The 20158-nt window shown below is 59.7% G+C and overlaps 1 protein-coding gene across 1 annotated transcript in view; it reads right to left on the bottom strand.

The window, feature by feature from the left end:
* Positions 1-2711: 2711 nt before the first annotated feature.
* Positions 2712-20158, bottom strand: part of SPG7 (SPG7 matrix AAA peptidase subunit, paraplegin) — a 31277-nt gene continuing 13830 nt past the window's right edge. The window contains 13 exon segments of the mRNA XM_022582885.3: positions 2712-3244; positions 3247-3397; positions 4879-4956; positions 5813-5979; positions 6733-6889; positions 8026-8141; positions 9375-9485; positions 10090-10192; positions 11303-11427; positions 17401-17574; positions 17807-17969; positions 18230-18355; positions 19449-19551. Of these exon segments, the coding sequence (XP_022438593.2) occupies positions 3198-3244; positions 3247-3397; positions 4879-4956; positions 5813-5979; positions 6733-6889; positions 8026-8141; positions 9375-9485; positions 10090-10192; positions 11303-11427; positions 17401-17574; positions 17807-17969; positions 18230-18355; positions 19449-19551 (1621 nt within the window). The 3' untranslated portion in view covers positions 2712-3197.

Raw genomic sequence — 20158 nt, 5'->3', positions numbered from 1 at the left:
ACACAGGTTCGATCCCTGGTCTGGGAAGATCCCCGGTCTGGGAAGATCCCCTGTGCGCCACAACTACTGAGCCTGTGCTCTACAGCCCACGAGCCACAACTACTGAGCCCGCATGCCTAGAGCCCATGCTCCGCAACAAGAAAAGCCACTGCAATGAGAAGCCTGTGCACCGCAATGAAGAGTAGCCCCCGCTCACCACAACTAGAGAAAGCCTGCACGCAGCAACGAGGACCCAACGACAAGGACCCAACAGAGCCAAAAATAAATTAAAAATAAAGAAGTCTTCAGCTAGAGGGACAGCCCCTGCCTCCTTGCCACAGAACTCCACGGCACAACTCTGCCGAGGGCCTTTTGTCCTGGGCTTGGGCCTGCAAGGGCCACTGAAAGGACTGGCTAATGCCGCTGGACTTAGCACTCACTGGGGTCAAGGTTCCTGGAGGAGAGCCCTGGAGGGGTGGGGTATGCACAGCCTCCCAGAATTTCCTTTTAATTGTGCCCCAATTGCTTGCCCCACACCTACACCTGACTGGCCCCCTCCAAAGATAGTCAACACTAGCTCCTGGAGCCCTCTGACACACAGTATTTATTTATTTATTTATTTGACAGCACCAGGTCTTAGCTGTGGCACATGGCATCTTTAGTTGTGGCATGTGAATTCTTAGTTGCAGCATGTGGGATCTAGTTCCCTGACTGGGGATTGAACCTAGGCCCCCTGCATTGGGAGCACCGAGTCTTAGCCATTGGACCACGAGGAAAGTCCCTGACACACAGTCTTGATTTTTAAAATTAATCTTAGGGAATTCCCTGGTGGTCCAGCGGTTAGGACTGTGTGCTTTCACTGCCGAAGGCCCAGGTTCAATCCCTGGTGGGGGAACTAAGATCCCACAAGCCGCTGGGCACAGCCAAAAAAAATTAGTTGATAAAAAAAATCTCACAGCGGCAACGTGTTTTTATTGTGTTTTGACACACACACAAGTCATGTTCCTAGAGCGCTTTGCAAAAATTAGCACGCTAACTGTCATAAATATGGGCTGCTGGTTGAATTAGGAAAAGCAGGAGCCGAACAACTCAGCAAGGACAGGATAATTTTACGGTGTTTCATCACAGACCTCAACCACCCGGCCTCTCAACTTACCAAAGTCGCAGCCAGCACGTAAACCTGATAGAGGCTGAGAGAGTCCTGTAATATGAGGGACACCTAAATGTAAGTGAGCACCTGGAAGTACGTTATTATAATCACAAATATCTTATCTGAAAGTTGCTAAGAGTGGATCTTTTTAAATTAATTATCTATTTATCTTTGGCTGTGTTGGGTCCTCGCTGCTGCGCACGGGCCCTCTCCAACTGAGGTGAGCAGTGGCCCCTCCTCGCCACGGTACGAGGCCCTTTCATTGCAGTGGCCTCTCCTGCTGCAGAGCACGGGCTGCAGGCGCACAGGCCTCAGTAGTTGCGGCACTTGGGCTCAGCAGTTGTGGCACATGGGCCCGGCTGCTCCGCGGCATGTGGGATCTTCCCGGACCAGGGACCGAATTCGTGTCCCCTGCTTTGGCAGGTGGACCCTCAACCACTGCACCACCAGGGCAGTCCCAAGAGAGTGGATCTTTAAAGTTCTCATCACAAAAAAAAAGCTTCCGTAACTATGTGTGGTGACCAGTGTTAACTGACTAACCGTGGTGATCACGGCACAATACAAACAAATAGGAATCATTGTGTTGTACACCTGAAACAAATATGAAGTACCTCAACAAAAAAATAAAAAAACCATGTTTATATGAGCATAGACGAGAGTGGAAAACAACTTGTATGATGATGTAAGAACTCTAAGTTACTTCATCTAACAGTCTTTACTGGTCTTCTAGGGCTCTGATTGTATTAAATGTACATTTACCGTCAGGCCACGATGTACCCGCCATGCTGGGCCGGGGCAGGTTGCCCAGCGCGGTCTGGCTGCTCCAGGGGACCACGAGCTGCTATTGGGAGAATCCCCTTCACCTCCGGGAGCCCTGTAAGGGAGGCGCGAGAGGCAGCAGAGGTGCACAGGCCCTGTGCCCAGTGCGCCCTGCGGGTGCCATGCCTGAGGACCGGGAGGTCACGTCACCTAGGACAACTCCCTTCTGTCCATCAGAGCACCGTCCCCGCAGCCCTCCCTGCTGGGCGGCCGTGAGCCCACTCGCTGGCCAGCCCTGGGAAGCCAGGCTGCACCTTCCTCCACTATAGCAAGGCAGCCCGCTTCACGCCACTTCCATCCTATTCCTGGCTAAGCGTCACCAGACGTGGGCCATTTTAATGGTAAACTACGAGGGGCTGAGCACAGCCACATCCGTGTGAGATTACAGAGGCCGCCCCATTGCGAAGACGCCAGCCTCACCCTCTGAACCCTCGGCCGATCTTTGGGAAGGAACCTGGGGAACTGGGGCAGATGGTGAAGCATCTCTTGGGCTGCTCGCCCCCATGAGCTTCCTCGGGGCACCGATGCACAGGGGAGGTGGAAGCAACGAGGAGCAGGTGGGAGCCCCCAAGTGGGTCACACCGCCGGGGACTCGGGGGCCGACTGCAACCCGTCCGTCTGTCCCACACCCTCCCTCCCAGAGTCCTACAAGAGGGAGGGGTCCCAACTGGTCACCTCACAGCTGACATCACACCCTGTGAATATAGTATCCGTGACCCAGGACGGCCCTCGGGGCAGAGCTGACCACGCAGGAAACAGAGGCCTCCATCCACAGCATTTATTAGTGGTCGCAGTTCCCAGGTGTCCCCCCAGTGCCCCTTGTGTGCACCGTCCACGCGGCAGCAGGTGACGGTGCTTCACTCCTCCAGGCCCAGTGCCTGTCCCTGTGACCACTGATGAGCGAGCCCAGGACAGGGCCCCGCGGAGGACAAGCAATGAGGGGCTTGGAGGCCCTGTCACGGCGGAGCCCTGAGCATCCTGACCAAGTCTCAGGAGCCGGGAGGAGCCTGGCCCAGGCCCCGCACCACGAGGCTGTTCAGGGCCCCCACAAGACGGGGCGCTCCGTGCGCACCGGTGACCCTCCCACAGGCGAGAACGACCCACAAACACGAATGAAACCGTGCGTCTCTGCAGAGACATTTACTTGTCCCGGGCAGGGAAGTCAATAAATAGATCTCAAGGGCCTTGAGCTGAGAACTGCGAGGGCTGAGAGGAGGGACCGTCTCGGGCGGCCAGCAAGGTGGTCCAGCTATCGGGGCCAGGACTGCTCCTCCCCCTGCAGGGGCTGCTGCCGGCCGCCTCCGCCTCCCCCGCCTCCCGCTTCTCCCTCTGGGCGTCGCTCCACCTCTGCGGCGCAATCCTCTTCTTGGGCCCATGGGGGGGCGGGCCGATAAGGGCCTCGATGTCCTCGTAGTTGATCACTTCCTTTTCCAGCAGGGCGTTCGCCAGCTGCAAGAACAAGAGGCCAGTGTGAGCGGCTGACGAGCGCCCGGACAAGAGCCCTTTGAGAGCAGGGCACGGTGGAGGGAGGGCCCGGCCCCCGGACCCGCCGGCCGGGTGGGTGGCCGAGAGCGCAGAACCGCTCCCTGACTCCGCCTTGGAGAAAAGGCCAGCTGCCAGCCCCATTAAGCTTTCTACTTCCCTTCCCAACGTGTTTATTTGGGGCAACTTCAACTTCTTTCACAAACACGCGTGAGCGTCAGCATGCGGGCGGTGGAGCTGGCGGGCAGGACCGCCTCGATGGGACCAGGGGAGGGGCCCACGAAGAGCCGCCACACCCGCTGCTGAGGGGGTCCCATCACTCCCACGCCGGCCGCTCCGACAGCTGGCCCTGGGCAACACGGGCTTGAAGTGTGCGGGTCCGCTCCTACGCGGATTTCTTCAGTGAACGTGACTGCAGGACTATGAGACCCACGACCCGCAGATGCAGAATCGCGGGCAGGGAGGGCCGGCTGTGAAGGCGGCGCTCGGGGGCCAGCTCTATGGTGCTCAGCCCAGGCACGCCCGGACGGCGCGAGCAGGTCCCAGCGCACACAGGAGCCCCGCACGGCAGCGGGCCAGTCCTGGTGGGTTCCGCACGGCTCCCGGCGGGCAGGCGCTGCTGCTCTCGGGGCCCCACAACACGATGCCCACAACATCACGCTGAAGGAACAGTGTCCTTCACAGGACGGCCCGTCCACAGAGAGCTGCACCCCCTCCGGGTCCACGGAAACTTCACCTCTGCGGTCGCCTCCAAACCCAACAGCTCAGGCTGGCGATGAGGACACCAGACAGAGCCCAACTGGGGGACGTTCCACACACACCAGCCCAGCCCTCCTGCACTGCCATGAGCAACAAGAGGGAGCCGTGCCAGCCAGGAGGGCCTGACGGACGTGACAACCGACCGGAAGGCGGGGTAAGCGCTGCGCGAGGCGGCTGAAGCGTGGACTGCGGTTAACGCCGCCGTGTCCGCGTCGGCTGGTCACTGTGTTGTGGGGAACGCGCCCCACTGATGGGAGATGTTAACACGAGGGGACCAGCTGGGGGCAGAGGGCTCTGTGCTATGTCTGGCGCTTCCATGGGCACCTAAAACTATGCTAAGCTTTAGAATTTAGTTTAAAAGTTCCAGGAGAAGGGTAAGAGCTGGAAAAGGACTACACAGCGTCGACCAGACCCCACTACTGGCTGAAACTGGGTAACGGCCCAGGAGGGTTGGCGATGTCCCTCCGTCTCCTCTGAAGGAACTGGCCTGAGAGGTTCAATGATACAAAGCTAAACGAGGTACAAAAGGTGCTACGTTCAGTTGAGGTGGGTGGGCCTCGCTGGTTATGTCGTTTTCTGGAGTGCTGTGCACGGGAGGGGTGAGCGGCTGCGTCAGCAGGGCAGTGACGGCAGGCCCAGCTCCTGGCGGGACAGGCAGGCACAGGGCCCGGGGGGCGGCGGGGGCTCACCGCCTGCAGCTTGTCCAGGTTGTCCCGAAGCACCTTCTCAGTGTGCCTGTAGGCTGCGGCCACCAGCAGTCTCGCTTCCTGCAAAGGGAAGAGAAGAGTCCGTGATGGGCCAGGGCGGCTAGCCACCACGCGCGGGGTCCCCTGCGGCCCGGCCCTGGCGCTAAGGTACACAGAAGAAACACAGGTTCAGGAACACGGCCTTTCGTGTCTTACAACGAACAGGAGAGCAAGGCTGTCAAGGGCCTCCTGCCCCCACCCCAGCCCCGGGAATGCCCTGTTCAAGGGGCCTGCCCAGCAGACAGCCCGCCAGCTCCTGGAGCCCCGGACCCACATCTGTCCTCCACGCCCACAGCTGCCTACGTGCCAGCGACACTGCGGTCATCTCCCGTGGGCAGCTGCAGGGCTCACGGGTGCTGGCTCCGTCACTGGAGACATATACTTATTTGACATCCCTCACAGTCCTGTGTTGTCTACGGTCGCACTGGGCGCCAGCAGGCCCTTGCACAACCCTTCTGGGCACACAGCCAGCACACACGAGGCCTGTGCCCACCCGCATGCAGCTCGCACGAGGCCTGCGCCCACCCGCATGCAGCACGCACGAGGCCTGCGCCCACCCGCGTGCAGCTCGCACGAGGCCTGCGCCCACCCGCATGCAGCACGCACGAGGCCTGCGCCCACCCGCGTGCAGCTCGCACGAGGCCTGCGCCCATCCGCGTGCAGCACACACGAGGCCTGCGCCCACCCGCGTGCAGCTCGCACGAGGCCTGCGCCCACCCGCGTGCAGCACGCACGAGGCCTGCCCCCACCCGCGTGCAGCTCGCACGAGGCCTGCGCCCACCCGCGTGCAGCTCGCACGAGGCCTGCGCCCACCCGCGTGCAGCTCGCACGAGGCCTGCGCCCACCCGCGTGCAGCTCGGGGCCAGGGAGGACTCACATGGTCCATCATCTGCTGGAGGCCCTGGCTGAAGGGGCGCCGCCCGATGCCTGGGGCGCCGTCCTGGGCCTCAGGGAAGGAGATAGGCCCGATGCCGGGTGCCATCCCGAACTGCTTCACCATGGAGTAGGCGATGCGCGTGACCTTCCTCAGGTCGTCCTGCGCCGCTGGAGTGAGGGGTCAGAAAAGGGGGTTCTTTCCTGGAGGTGTAGGTCGAGGCACCCGGGGCCCTGCCGACCCCTGAGGGCAGAGGAGGGTACCCGGGGACAACTGTATCCTGTCACTGGTCCTTAAAACTTAAAAAAATGCTCTTTTCTTTGAAAAACAACTCCTCAGGGGCTTCCGCAAAAAAAACAACTCCTCGGGATGCATCTCTGGATTCATGGCGCCGGCAGTGACCTGGCCACATCCAGGTCCGTGGGGCCCCGAGTCTCCCAGAACCTCCTCCACCTCCTGACAGCCCAGCGAGACCACCTAGCTCCGCTTACAGTCTGCACGTGGGGAAAAGCTTTTTTTTTTTTTTTCCGTTGTGTGGGCCTCTCACTGTCGTGGCCTCTCCCGTTGCGGAGCACAGGCTCCGGACGCGCAGGCCCAGCGGCCATGGCTCACGGGCCCAGCCGCTCCGCGGCATGTGGGATCTTCCCGGACCGGGGCACGAACCCGCGTCCCCTGCATCAGCAGGCGGACTCTCAACCACTGCGTCACCAGGGAAGCCCGGGAAAAGCTTTTGTAACAACTAAATCATCTAGAAAGTCTTGCTTAGTTCCAAACCTCCTTTGACCACAGCTCATCTTTTAGAAACACTTAATGAAATTCAAAACTGCATTTGCACCTGCTACTCAGACCCCTCCATCAGATTCACCACCCCTCACACAGAACGGCTGCAGGGTGTGGAAGTCGTGTGGGCGCCAGCCCCTCACCGGAAGTGACCCTGTTGAAGGAGATGGACTCGGACGCACGGCCGCCGAGGGCCATGCACATCCTCTCAAACAGCTGCTCCCTGGTGAAGAGGTGCTGGTCTCTTGGGAGAATCTGAGTGAAGCCCAGGGCTGCATTGGTCCGCGGCGCGATGGACACCTGCAGAACAGAGGTGGCCCCAGTTAGTGGGCAGGACGTAGGCCTCAGAGATTGGGGGGTGCAGTAAGACACTCTTCAATCAGAGGGTTCAAAGCAGGGAGCAAATGTGACTGTCCCCATGTTTGTAACAGCATCACGGAGAAGGGCTCCCCCACTGTTGGGGCGTGAGGCAGCTGCACACAACCACGCGTCCACAAGGAAAGGAAAGGTGACGAGGACGGGACGACCCGCCGAGGGCCCTGCGCTGCCCATGCTCCCACCCACAGCCCGCGCCTGGTGAGCCCATGGGGCAGGGTTCTGGCAGCAGGAGGCCACCCTGAGGCTCCGAGGAAGACATGTCCCCACCTCGCCTGGCAGAGTGCCGAGCACGGGCAAGGGGCTTTCTCGGCACGACTAGTCTGCCTGACTCTCTGTCGTCGAATGGAAAACCCTAAGAACAGGCAATTTTAAATTAGGGTATTTACTTCACCATGGGCTTTCCCATGTTAATTTTTTGAGATACTGCATGAAAACATTTATCTTGATCACTGGGTCTTCTCGGCGGGCAGCTCCTGCACACACAGGCCTTCGCCACAGCACTCTGCCCAGGACACAGCGGGGACCGGCCTGAGCAGCAGGACACCGGCCGACGAAGCCCGACTGGCAACGCGCTGCTGCAGCCGTCACCCCCGGGGAAACGCCGCACGTGGCTGCAGCTACCGCACAGCCCCATCGTCGGGGGTCACGGAACAAGGAGCAAGGCGGCTCCTCCTCAGCCGGGGGGACCAAGCCCCCGGCTCAGGCCTATGTGGAGGGCACAGTTACAACCCTCCACACGGGGCACCCACGCCCCAAACACGGGCACCGTCCGCAGGGGCCACTCAGGGACCCCCGGTCACGAAAGCACACAGCTGAGGGGGCGTTACGACAGTACGCCCGCCAAATACACGATGTGTGCTCACCTCACTGCTTTCTAAACTCAGGAGTCACGAAATCAGCACGTCCCGGAGCTGACGGCAACCCTGGCAATCCTCAGCTCCACGGGCGACCGCGGCCACCCCGCCCCGTGCCTGGGCCGCCGACCCTGCACCCCCTCCACGCACAAGCGTGTGGGCCTTCCACAGCGGGCTCGGCCAGGCCCAGGCCGCTGCACCCACCTTCCCCACGGCCTCCGTGTGCTCCAGCAGCCAGCCCACCAGGGCGTGGCCTGACTCGTGCAGCGCAACCACCTTCTGCTCTTCCTTGGAAAGCACCTGGCTCTTCTTGGCAGCCCCTGAAAGAACACCCAGGAAGGTGAGCTCAGGCGCACGGCCACCCCGGATACGCGGCCAGGCGCGTGCTCGTGGCACCAAAGCGAGGCCTCGCTCGCCCCACTTGTGTAAACGCTGCCAACAGCAGCCCCTCAGGCAAGGCCCTCACAGGGCTGCGGGGCCGGCGGCACGAGCTCGGGTCTCCTGCCGGCCCCCAGACCTGGCAGGGCAGCCGCAGCCCCCGCTCTCCGGTCCTGCCCGAGTAACTGACCCCTTACCTCGCAACCTTACAGGCATCCCCCTCAAGTCACTGCTGAGGTCCTGTCCGCTGTCCCCAACCGTCCACACAGCCGCATGTTTCCACCTCTGCACCCTGAACAAGCTCTAGGCTCAGGGTACTTGGTAAATCACGCGACCGGGACTACCCCCAGCACCTGCTGTGAGGGGACACGTCCTGAGACGCACTGGCTGTGGCAGTCGGATCGCCCCACCCAGAGCCGGGCCCAGGAGCAGCCGCTGCAGCTCGGGAGTACCCCGCTCGAGGCACCACACACCCAGGTAGGGTTCTGGACGGGTTTTGTCTAGTCTTTCCTGTTCAGATACTCTTGCTGTAAGCGCGTCACTTTCCACGTAAAAGAAATGGCTTACACAAAACATAATTTACAGTGAGAAACTGTGACGCTGGCTTGTGCCCAGGCTGCAGAGGCACCTGTCCTAGGTCTGGACTCAAACTGCAGGTGGCGGGCCCATCTGTGGGAGGGGCCTGCTCCTTGGTGCCACCCTCAATGACTTGCTCTAAACCCTGTGGGAGGACGAGGCGCACTGATGGCCTCTGGTGTTGCCCCCGGGCTGTGGGAGCTCGTCCTGCTCTCCTCACAGAAGGCCAAGGACCCCGCGTACGGCAGCAGGTGAGCACAGCTGCGGGCGCCGGCCCCGCCCAACACAGAGCACGGAGCCTCCTGCAGAGCAGGCCTCCTCCTCGCCCGGGGCGCAGCTGCCAACCCCTGGCGACGTGGGCAGGGGCCTGTCCGGCGCTCAGGCCCCGCACGTTGGCCGATGGGCTGAGGACACTCACATTTGAGCTTGTGACACCCTATGATATTTCTGTTTGCACAGTATCTTAAACTAACGAGAGTAAGTCACACTGTTAAGGCCTGACGTAAAAACAGGAACTCTTGACCTGTCTTCCCTCTTGGGCAATAATTCTGTCGCGCGGCGTCTAGGTCTGCCCCCCACCCATGGGCGGGTCTGTGTACCGGCAAAGACGCGTTCCACAGCGTAGTCCAGGTTGGACGTGTGCACGGCCGTGTGCCCCTCCCGCGCAGCGTGCAGTGCGGCCTCGTTACAGATGTTGGCGATGTCAGCGCCTGTGGGCACGGGGGTGGCACTCAAGCAGATGCAGAGAGATGGGGGGCGGGAGGAGGGGGCTGCCCCATTCCCCTCGAGCGGCCACAGGGCTGAGGTCAGCCGCCTCTCTGGACCCCTGCTGGTTCCTTCCACCTAGTGTTCCACACACACGTCGAGGGATGAGAAAGGCTCTCTGACACCCATGAGGTTCTAGTTCAGGACATTAAACAAAGTCCAAAGGGAAGAAATTTATACCACGATAAAAGGGGTTTCTACTTATATTACCCTGTAAAACGAGAGCCGTACAGAAAAGAAACCTGATTTGTGACAACATGGAGACCGTGGGGGAGGGCAGTGGGGGGCCTGGGAGGAGACGTGGCCTTGCAGGTCAGCCCCCAGTGGGGAGGAGCGGAACAAAGGCAGGACCACCAGGACTGCTGGGGGTGGGGGGGCGTGCACAGGCGACAGAACCTCAGGGAGGAGAGTCCTCTCACCTCTGCCTGCTGCGTGTACACCTCACTCCCACCCCGGCTGTGCTGGCCGTGGGCCCAGAGCAGGGGTGGAAGGTCCCTGGGGAGGCCCCCTCCGCCCTCTCCAGCCCCAGACAGAGACCCGTGCCCCTACCGCTGAAGCCCGGCGTCAGCTCCGCCAGCCGCTGGGAGTAAAAGCTGCTGGCCCGCGTCAGCTTCAGGCTCCTCAGGTGCTGCTCAAAGATCTCCCTCCTTTCCTGCAGGACACGGGACAGGGGACACGGGTCAAAGGACACGGGTGCAGGCTCCCGCCAGCTGACGCTCGGGAGCCACCGGCCGTGAGGTCAGCTTTTGCTCCGAGAAACCAACTCAGGGCTGCAGGCGGCGTTTCAAAACCGGAAGGAAACAAGGAGACAAGAGAAGATAAAGCACGTCACACATCACAGGTAGCAAAGGTTATTTTGTACCCTGTGTGACACGTCAGGAAGACGGGAATCCAGGCCTTCGGAAGCAGTGGCAGGCCACAACCTACGACAGGACAAGGCTGGGTGTTCCCGGGCCCGGCCCTGACCCCCACGACGGTCTTTGCGGGAACGTTAACCCACCAGCCACCTGCCACGCTCACCCTCCAAACCCTCCCCTGCCCCTGCTGGATCCTCAGCCACGCTAGGCTCCTGCTCCCTGGGCGGCCACCACGAAGGCCCAACCCCCTGGAGGTGGACGTCCGAGCAGAGGCCTGAGGCAGTGCAGCCAGAGGGGCCGAGAGGTCCCTGGGGCTCGCACCCTCCACCCCGTCAGGGCAGCCGTGCAGCTCGTGCTCCAAAGCCATGCAGCACATGGCTCTGAGGCTCTGCGAAGACTGTGCCGCAGGACTCGGCCCAGACGTTTCAGGATAAAGAGGAAAACAACAAGGATCAAAACCAGGAGAAGAGGGGAATCCCCAGTGGCGCAGCGGTTAGGAATCCGCCTACCAGTGCAGGGGACACGGGTTCCAGCCCTGATCCAGAAAGATCCCACACGCCGCGGAGCAGCTAAGCCCGTGCGCCACGACTACTGAGCCTGCGCTCTAAAGCCCGCGAGCCACAACTACTGAGGCCATGTGCCACAACTACTGAAGCCCGCGCATCACAACTACTGAAGCCCATGCACCTAGAGCCCGTGCTCCTCAACAAGAGAAGCCGCTGCAATGAGAAGACTGCGCACCGCACGAAGAGTAGCCCCCGCTCGCCGCAACTAGAGAAAGCCCGTGCGCAGCAACGAGGAACCAACACGGCCAAAAAATATAAATAAATAAATAAAATTTAAAACAAAAAAACCCAGAAGAGCAGGGAGCCGAGGCCCGGAAAGGCCAGCCAGGCCGCACTGACCTGCAGTGTGGGAAGGTCGATGAACACATGTCGGTCCAGTCGGCCTGGCCTCAGCAGAGCGTTGTCCAAAATGTCAGCTCGGTTGGTGGCCGCAAGGACGATGACGTGGTCGGTGGTGCCCATTCCTGAAGGAACAGACAGCAGCTGTTAGGGTGGGGTCCCCAGCCCGGAAGCTTCCCCACAGACCCCCTTGAGGGACATGGGGCGGGAGAGGCGGGGCACCTGAACGCAGAGCTGTGGACCCACCCGGGCTCGTCCCTCCTGAGCACTTCCACCAAAACCACAAGAGCAAGAACCCACCACTTCCTTCCCAGGCCGCGGCCCAGAGGCAGAACCGCAGGTCGGAACCCGGTTCTGCCCTCCAAGGCCATCCTCCACATCCAGACAGCAGCCCTGCAGGAAGAGTGTTCCCGGGGTGCAAGGGGCACCTCCCCACACCACTGCCAGGGACATTGGGGACATGTCCCCTCCAATACTGGGACTGAGGGCCCCAGGTCTCTCATGAGATTTTAAAAGCAAGTCCAGAAACCATCACTAACGGCCCACACCTATGTGTGAACCTGGGCTGGACGCTAATTTGAATAAAGCAATTGCAAAAACGCCCCATGAAGCAGCCGGGGGGATCTGACCCCGACTGGATGTTAGATGCTAGTAAGAACAAGTGTCACAATGATAGGGAGGTATTTCTCCTAGTGAAGGTGCAGAACTCTGGGTCTGCTTTAACCCACGGGGGAAGAGGCAGGTGTGTTGGCAGACAGAACTGGCCGTAGTTACGACAGGCACCGAGGCTGGGCTGGGGCACGGCACTCAAAGCAGGCTCTCCCCAGCTTTGGAAAAGTTCCATGACACAAAGTTTAAAATATAAAGATGCCAGGATCCATCTTTTGCTAACTTAATCTGTAATAAACTGACATTGACAAATACAATTTCAAATCACCTGTACAAAGTCTTTCAACGGAAGTGAAATCAGAGTCCTTCACTCTACTGCACGATGCCAGGACAGCGGCCAGGGGCCCAGGAAGCCCCGACCCAGGGAGGGCATCCACCTCGCCCAGGGGTTGACACCACCAGGATAGCCCAAACCACACCCAGCCCCAAGGAAATCACTCCAGAACTTCAAAGAAATGTCTCCCAGAGACCAGGCTCTCAGCCTGGGCTCTGCATTTTGGGATGTGGTGAGCCCAGACACCTCATGGAGCCTGGGCCCACTCACGGCTCGAGAGCGGACAGTGCAGAAAAGCGTCTGCTTCCCAACACAAAGGCAGCATCTTAAAATAACTCAGACTTTTGAAATAAACTCGGACAAAAGCAAGCACCACCCAGCATACGTGATGCACCAGCCCCTCTGCCCCGATTGCCTATGCTCAATTTTAGGAAAAACGAAACTCTGAAATGGAAATGAGACGCTTGCTGGAGGGAGGGGCCCTGGGCAGAGCTGGCCGGGTCCACTTCCCAGGACACCTGGGGATGGAGAAGCCCCTCCGCCTCGAGTCCCAGAGCGCTACCTGGGACACCTGCCGGGGCTCCCCACTCAGATTCCCCAAACGCCTGCCTGCCATAGGCCGGGGCTGTGAACACAGAATCCTGGGATTATACAACAGTGAAAAAACATTGAAAAACAGTAGGAATAACGAGTGCAAAGAAAGCAGCAGCCGGGCCAGGGTGAGCGTGAGCCCGGAGCTCCAGGCGGGGCTTGTTCAGGGACTGGCATAGCTCTGGGCACACCGCAAGTGGCAGAAACTGTACCGATGTCCCCGTGGCTGCGTGTCAGGTTGCTCCCACGTGGAGCCGAAGCTGCCGCAACCCCGTCTGACGGGCACGCATCTCTCTGCGCGGTGCCCGGCCTCCACCCCGGACTGAGGCAGATCCCACCACCACAAAGACCTCCCTGCACAGCCTCGTCCCCTCCCCGCCACTCGCGTGTTCTCCTTCCCAGAACCGTCATTTGCACGGTCTCATATAAATTGAAGCAGACGGCCTGTAACCTTTTGAGGCTTGCCTTTTTCACTCAGCATAAACCCCGAGACCCAGCCAGGCAGTCGGGCATAACAACAGCGAGCGTCTCTTCACTGCTGCCTGGTACCCCCATGAGAACACATCAGGGCGTAGCCACGCACCCACCGCAGAACACACGGCCTCTTTCCAGGTTTCAGCTGTTACAAGCGAGTGAACACTGGTGCACGCGTGTTTTGTGGACACCGGGTCAACGTGCCGTGTGTGTCCAGCGTGTTCAGAGCCGGCCGAGCTGTCTCCCTGGAGGCTGCACGTTCTCCCTCTCCCGCCGCAGGGGGTCAGGTTCGCTTCCCCTGCTGCTTCACAGATGCGTCTTCACAGCTGCTTCACTCAAATCAGAGTCCAGGTTCACGCACAGACCTAGGATCCAGTCTCTTCACATCCTCACCACGTCTGCTCTTGCCACTATTTTGAATGAAGTGAGAGGAATGACTCTACCTTCAGGAATGAGTGCTCAGCTAAGTAACAGGGACGTGTGTGTGAGGAGGACAGAGTCGTGGACCAGCAGCCGGGGGCCGAGACCATGCTCTCCAGAGGCGCCCGGCTGGGCTTACGCAACGCTGAAGGCTCAGCGCAGGAAGGACAGCACTTCAACAAGAGGTGCTGGAGGTCCACACACAAAGTGAGCTGTGACCAAGCCTCACACCTCACACAGAAATTCACTTAACACGGGTCACAGACTAACACGGAAAAGGCCGTGTGAGCGCTACCTGCGGTTTCCTCTTTTTCCCGAATTAATTTTCACTTTCTTAATGAAGTATAGCTTATTTATAGTGCTTCAGGTATAGCACTGAATCACAGCGCAGTGACTCAACTATTCTTTCGTATATATGTATACATATTCTTTTTCAGATTCTTTCCCATCAGAGGTTGTTACAAGATGCTGACTACAGCTCCCTGTGCTGTACAGGAGGTCCTTGGGGGTTAGGTACCCGGGCCTTTCTACAGACTCCAGGCGGAATCGAGGCCACAGGGGTGTGGATGGAGACGCCCATGGTGGGGGGCGAGGAGCGAAGGCCTCCTTGCGCCCACTGGGCTGCGAGAGGGAGCGTAGGCGCCCCGCCCCTGCAGGCTTCCCACTGCGGCGCCAGGTCCACTGCATGCTCCGCACTTGGCGCATGCGCTGCACTTGGATGAGCAGACACTGCTCCTCCCTGAGGGGTGACAAAGGCTCCTCAGACGCTCAGCCGTGTCTGTGCACAAAGGCCCGTGGGCGGCGGTCCAGCCCTGCCAGGGCCTCTGAGGGGGTGCTCCAGGGCCTGGGGGGCGGGTCCCGGGGGGCCCACGGCTGCAGCAAAGCCGGTGGAAGCTGTTCCTCTCCTGGCGGCACAGAGGGGCCCGTCAGAGAAGGCGCCAGCTGGGAACGCTTCCTGGGGGTGCACATCACCCGGAAGGGTGGTCTCTGGCTTCAAGCGCAAAAAGCAACAGGAGCAGAGAGAGGGGGGTACTGCTCCCGGGGCCCAGGTGCTCGGCCACAGCGGGCCACGAGGGAGCCCCACCGTCACGCACACAAGGTCACAACTATGGGTGAGGTCGCGCATTAGCTTCACTCGACACGTCAGGAAACCCCGGCTCGGAGGACGGGAGGGGAGGAGGGGCGCGCACCCCGCCGCGTCCCCCCATGGCCCACAAGCCCCCCGGGGCCAGCACTCGGGCGGGCAGCCGCAGGACAACATGAGTCTGGCATAGCCGCTAGGGCCGTGGAGCTTGACGGTGGCTTCCAGACACGCCCTGCCGTGTCCCACGGCATCACCAAGGTTCCCCACGGCTGAGATGCAGCACTTCTGACAGCACGCTCATCAAACCCTGCGACGGGGTTTCTGGAGACTAGGAGTCTAACTTGCAGACGACCAGACGGTGCGCTCAGGGTCCAGCTGCTCACAGCCCAGCACACGGGGAGGGGCTGCTCAGAGCGGGGAGCAGCGGGGGTGGGTGAGGGGCCCCAGGAGGGCCCATCTCCAGGGAGCGGCCCCCAGAGCTTCATCTCAGCTGCACAGACACCGAGTTCCCAGGCACGTCCTCCCCAGGAAGCTTGCTCCTCAGACCTTGACCACGGGGCAGAGTCCCTGAGCCATCCTGACGGACACCCGGACGAGAGGGAGACGCAGGTCTCCAGGGGCAGCTCCAGACGCAAACCATTCTCAGGACCTAACGAGGCAGCCCTTTCCTCTGCCGTGAGAAGTCACACTTTGATTTCTCACACATCTGAAAAGATGACGAAATGCCTCCCCTGCATCAGCCCCCGACCTGCCCAGCGCTGCAGGCCCGCGTCCCAGCACCAGAGTCGGGGCACGGGGGCACCGCCGTGCACAGTGATGCCACCAAGGCTGTTGAGCGGCTCCTGCCACACACGCGGGGCTCAACCTCACTCGGAGGACACAGCAGCCTCACAGGGGACGTCCTTTCCAGGGCCTGGCCTGGAAGAAGTGCCACAGTCACGAGGACAAGGACATAAAGACAGGCCCAGGCTGGAGGAGACCAAGGAGACAGGACAAGTAAGCAGCGTGAGGCTGGACTGGACCCTGGGCCAGAAAGGGCACATCTGCAGGTCAGAGGCAGCTGCTGGACACCTGTGTCAGGCCTCATCCACGTCGGCCTCTGGGCTGCGTGGGGTAAGGGAATAGTTATAGGAACTCTGACTGCTTTTCCATTGTTTTTGTAAGTCTGAAACTCTTTGAAAATGAGAGGCTAAATAAAAAAGTTTCACCCTTAGCCACACACAATCAGATTCCACTGCCCACACGCTGGCCACCAGATCCACCATCCCAAACGCTGAGAATACTTTAAAGAGGAACATAAATACACAAATAGGGACTTCCTGGTGGTCCAGTGGGTAAGACTCTGTGCTCCCAATGCAGGGGGCCTGGGTTCGATCCCTGGTCAGAGAACTAGATCCCTCACGCACGCCACAACTAAGAGCCCACATGCCGCAACTAAGACTGGCGCAACCAAAATAAAAGATAAATATTTTTAAAAATATACAAATAAATGGTTCTCTTAGACCAAAACTACTTTGAGAAAAAAGTGTTTTCCTTACCTACAATACCTAAAACAGCACTGGAATTCTGATGAAAGAAAAATTAAAACTGGGTCCTACGCGGCTGGGACTTGAAAAGAGATCTGTGTGCCCATGTTCACAGCAGCATCATTCACAACAGCCAACAGAGTCCATCGAGAGACGAGCGGATAAGCCAACCGTGGTCCATCCGCACCAGGGAACATTACTCAACCTTAAAAAGGAAGGGAATTCTGAGACTTCCTGGCGGTCCACTGGTTAAGGCACTGTGCTTCCAATGCAGGGGGTGTGGGTTCGATCCCTGGTCAGGGAACTAAGACCCTGTGAACCTTGAGGACATGATGCTGAGTGAAATAAGCCAGTCACAACAGGACAAACCCTGTACGTTCCCAATAAAATCAGACACCGACGGGAGGATGGTGGGGCCAGGGGCTAGGGGAGGGGAGAATGCCGAGTCGGTACTTAATGGGGACAATTTGTGTTTGGGAAGATGAGAAAGGTCTGGAGACGGATGGTGGTGATGGTCATACAACAATGGGAATGTACTTACTGCCACTAAACACTGCATTTAAAAATGGTGAAAACAGTAAAATTTATGTTTCGTATATTTTACCACAATGAAAACAAACACAATATCTACACACACACGCGCGCGTGCGCGCACACACACACACTCCAAAGAGGATCTTACAGGAGCAGCTCAAAAAAAACCAATTCCATTAAAAAGAAAAAGAAATTGTGTGGAAGCCAGTCCACAGGTCATCTCAAGGGCAGCAGACACAGCACCCCCGGCCGTGCATCTGAGGCACCGGCCGCACCCACGCCGGGCACAGAGACTCTCACAGCAGCAAGACTCCCTGGGCTCCTCTGAGACTGACCACCACCGTCGTGACCCAGCCCGACACGGCATCCCCACCTTTTCTTCCTTTTTCTTTCTGAACTACTGCTCTGACTTTGGGAAAGTGAAAGCTGTGTTTCTGGTGATCACCTGCCGGAGGAAGAGTTCCCAGTGCTGACAAACCCTCAGGGCGCACGAGCATCCCTGCGACCCGGCCCGAGCAGCGCTCACCGTCCATCTCCACCAGCAGCTGGTTGAGCGTCTGCTCCTCCTCCGCGTTGGAGAAGCCGGACACGGTGGTGGAGCGCCTCTTGCCCACGGCGTCGATCTCGTCGATGTACACAATGCAGGGGGCCCGGGCGCGGGCTTCCTTGAAGAGGCTCCGCACGCGGGCCGCGCCGAGGCCTGAGGACACAGGGGATGGGGAAGCGGGCAGGTCAGGGGCACGGACCCTGCTCTCGGGGAAGCCCCAGCAGGCGGACCCTGCTGCACGTGTGCCGGCCCACTCCCTCCTGGACCCCCCCAGACCACGGCTCCCCAGAACATCAGCGCCCCGTTCCCTCCACGCCCACGACTCCCTAAGGCAACCAGCCACTGCAGAAGGAGCGCGCCCTGGACACGTGGTCAGGGGGCCCACCTCCAATGACCTCTACGAACTCCGGGCCAGCCATCGCGAGGAAGGGCACCTGGGCCTCTGTGGCCACCGCCTTGGCCAGCAGCGTCTTCCCGCAGCCGGGGGGGCCGAGCAGCAGTGCGCCCTTCGGGACCTTGGCTCCGAGCTGAAGGAAGCGCTCTGGGCTCTAGAAAAGCAGCAGAGGACACGCACTGACCCCCGGCGCTCCAGAGAACCTTTGGGACATGACTCTCGGGGGCCTTGGGTGATGTCCACGTGGCTCTGGGAAAGCAGAGTGCTCTGCGGTGACGGGTGACAGGCAGCGCAGGGCACCGTGGTCACGGAAGCCCCCACTTAGGTTCCGGCCAAGCAGGGGGCTCACTGTGTAGCGCGGCACCGGCCAGGCAGTCCGCCCCGCCCCCTGCGCCGCAACCGCCACCCACTCACCTTCAGATAATCCACAAACTCCTTAACCTCCAGCTTGGCCTCATGCATTCCTGCCACATCTTTGAAGCTGACTCCTTTCCCCGTCTTGCCATCCACAATCGTGAAGCGAGCCATTTTAAGCTGATTCTGGGCAGAAAGACAAAGGGCGGAGCCCTGTGCAGCCCAGTAGGACAGGGCAGAGGAGCCCTGGGCGCCGGCTCACCTGCAAGTCCTGCCCCACCGTCCCCACTCACTAGACGGCAGCTAAGGGCACAGTCCAGACACACGAGGGCGCTGACAGCTAGAAAGCCGCCCAGCGTCCAGCAATCTGCCTTAAAGGAAAACACTCCCCATGTCAACTAGGTCTTTGCATGAGCCATCTTACTTCTCTGTGTGACCTTCCCCACTACCGTGTGATTTCTTTTTCTGATTATAAAAGTTATGTAACGACACACAGTTCTGGGGAGTGTTGGTAAAAAAGTTGCTTGGTCAATTTCTGGAGCGCAATCTGGCTGGACAGACAAGCTCTTGGCGAGGAGCTCAACCTCAGCCACGATCTCCTTCAGGACAGGCTCTCAAAAGATGCAGCTGCGTGGGATTCGCTGCAGCATTATTTAAATACAACGATGAACAGCCCAAAGTGTGCAAGAACTATCAAACTGGCTGAGCCAGGTCCGGCGCACCCCACGACACACCATGCTGCCGCTCACAGTGTGCCTGCACGGCCTGAGCTACCGAGGGCCCCAGTCCAGGGGGAAACTGGGGCGCTCTGTCCCCCCGGCCGGTTCCCAGGAGGGGCTCCTCCGCGGCCCTCTGCAGATGCGGCTGACAGGCCAGGTACGACTTGAGGGGGAGGGAAAGTGCACGTTGCAGTGAATGCCATGACAACAGAAGAATCCTTCTGAAGTCCATACAGGTCGTCCTTTTCAAGACAACCTTTAAAGCTGTCTCGGCTAGCAGGGGAAACCCCCCAGAGAGTCAGGTCCAGCTGAGAGCGCAGAACGCAGGACACAGCGCAGCGGAAACCCCTGGGCTCGGCCACCCCCGTGCCGGGAGCGAGGCCTCAGCTGGAGCCAGTGCGACGCCCCCCAGGTCAGCCAAGCGGAAGGAAAGAGGAGCTGCCGGACGACGTCCAGGCGGACGTCCACTGTGCACTCATCCTGCAGGTGACGGGAAAGGGTCAGCACAAACAGACGAACCCCAGGACCACAAGCTCGGGGAGACGGTAAGTACAACTTACAAAAGCACTGAATCCGCCTTCCCGTCCTGTCATTCCAGCCAGACGGAAAACATACCACAGGATGGCCAGGCCCACGGCTGTCATCCCCAGGGCGTAGAGGGCGCTATCATGAGAGAGAAAGGTGGGCACAGCCTCAGGCCCGGCCGCCGGGCAGCCTACACACACGCCTCACACAGGCTGGGGCCCGCAGACGCTCCCAAGGTGAGAAGGGCTCCCTCACTCTGAGATCAACCTGTGGAACCAGTGCTGAAAACGGGTTTCCTTGTCCCATTCTCACCAACTACCCCTCCTGCATCAAGTGCTCCCGAAGTCTCAGATCTGGAGCACAGCAGCGCTGGGCACGCAGAACCTGACCGTGGCATGAAGCCAGAATGTCCCCCGCCATCCAGGGCCCCGGGGTAACTCATGCCTGCCGAGAGCAGCTCTTCACCTTCCACGTATTTTGTTTTCAAAAGTAGGCCATCAATTTTGGTCACTAAGGCAAAATCGGTGTAACAGTAAAAAGAGAAAACCGTAGGGCATCACCCCCCAGATGAAGAGGGGGACCCATCCAGGTGTGCCCCCCCATTCCCTACAACAAGCAGAGGTGCAGCCTAGGGGCCTTGAACCCTCAGGAGCCAGAGGCTGTGGGACAGACACACAGCACTTCACAGTCGCCGCTGGTCATCACGAGGGGACGCAGACCTCTGCACACAGTAGCGTCCAGATAC

This window comes from Delphinapterus leucas, chromosome 20 (genome assembly GCF_059928025.1).
Source record: "Delphinapterus leucas isolate spDelLeu-1000000601 "Yukka" chromosome 20, BTC_Dleu_Yukka2, whole genome shotgun sequence".
NCBI classification, from domain to species: domain Eukaryota; kingdom Metazoa; phylum Chordata; class Mammalia; order Artiodactyla; family Monodontidae; genus Delphinapterus; species Delphinapterus leucas.
Note: the sequence above shows the minus strand (reverse complement) of the source record. Positions and strands in the feature narration are given on the sequence as shown.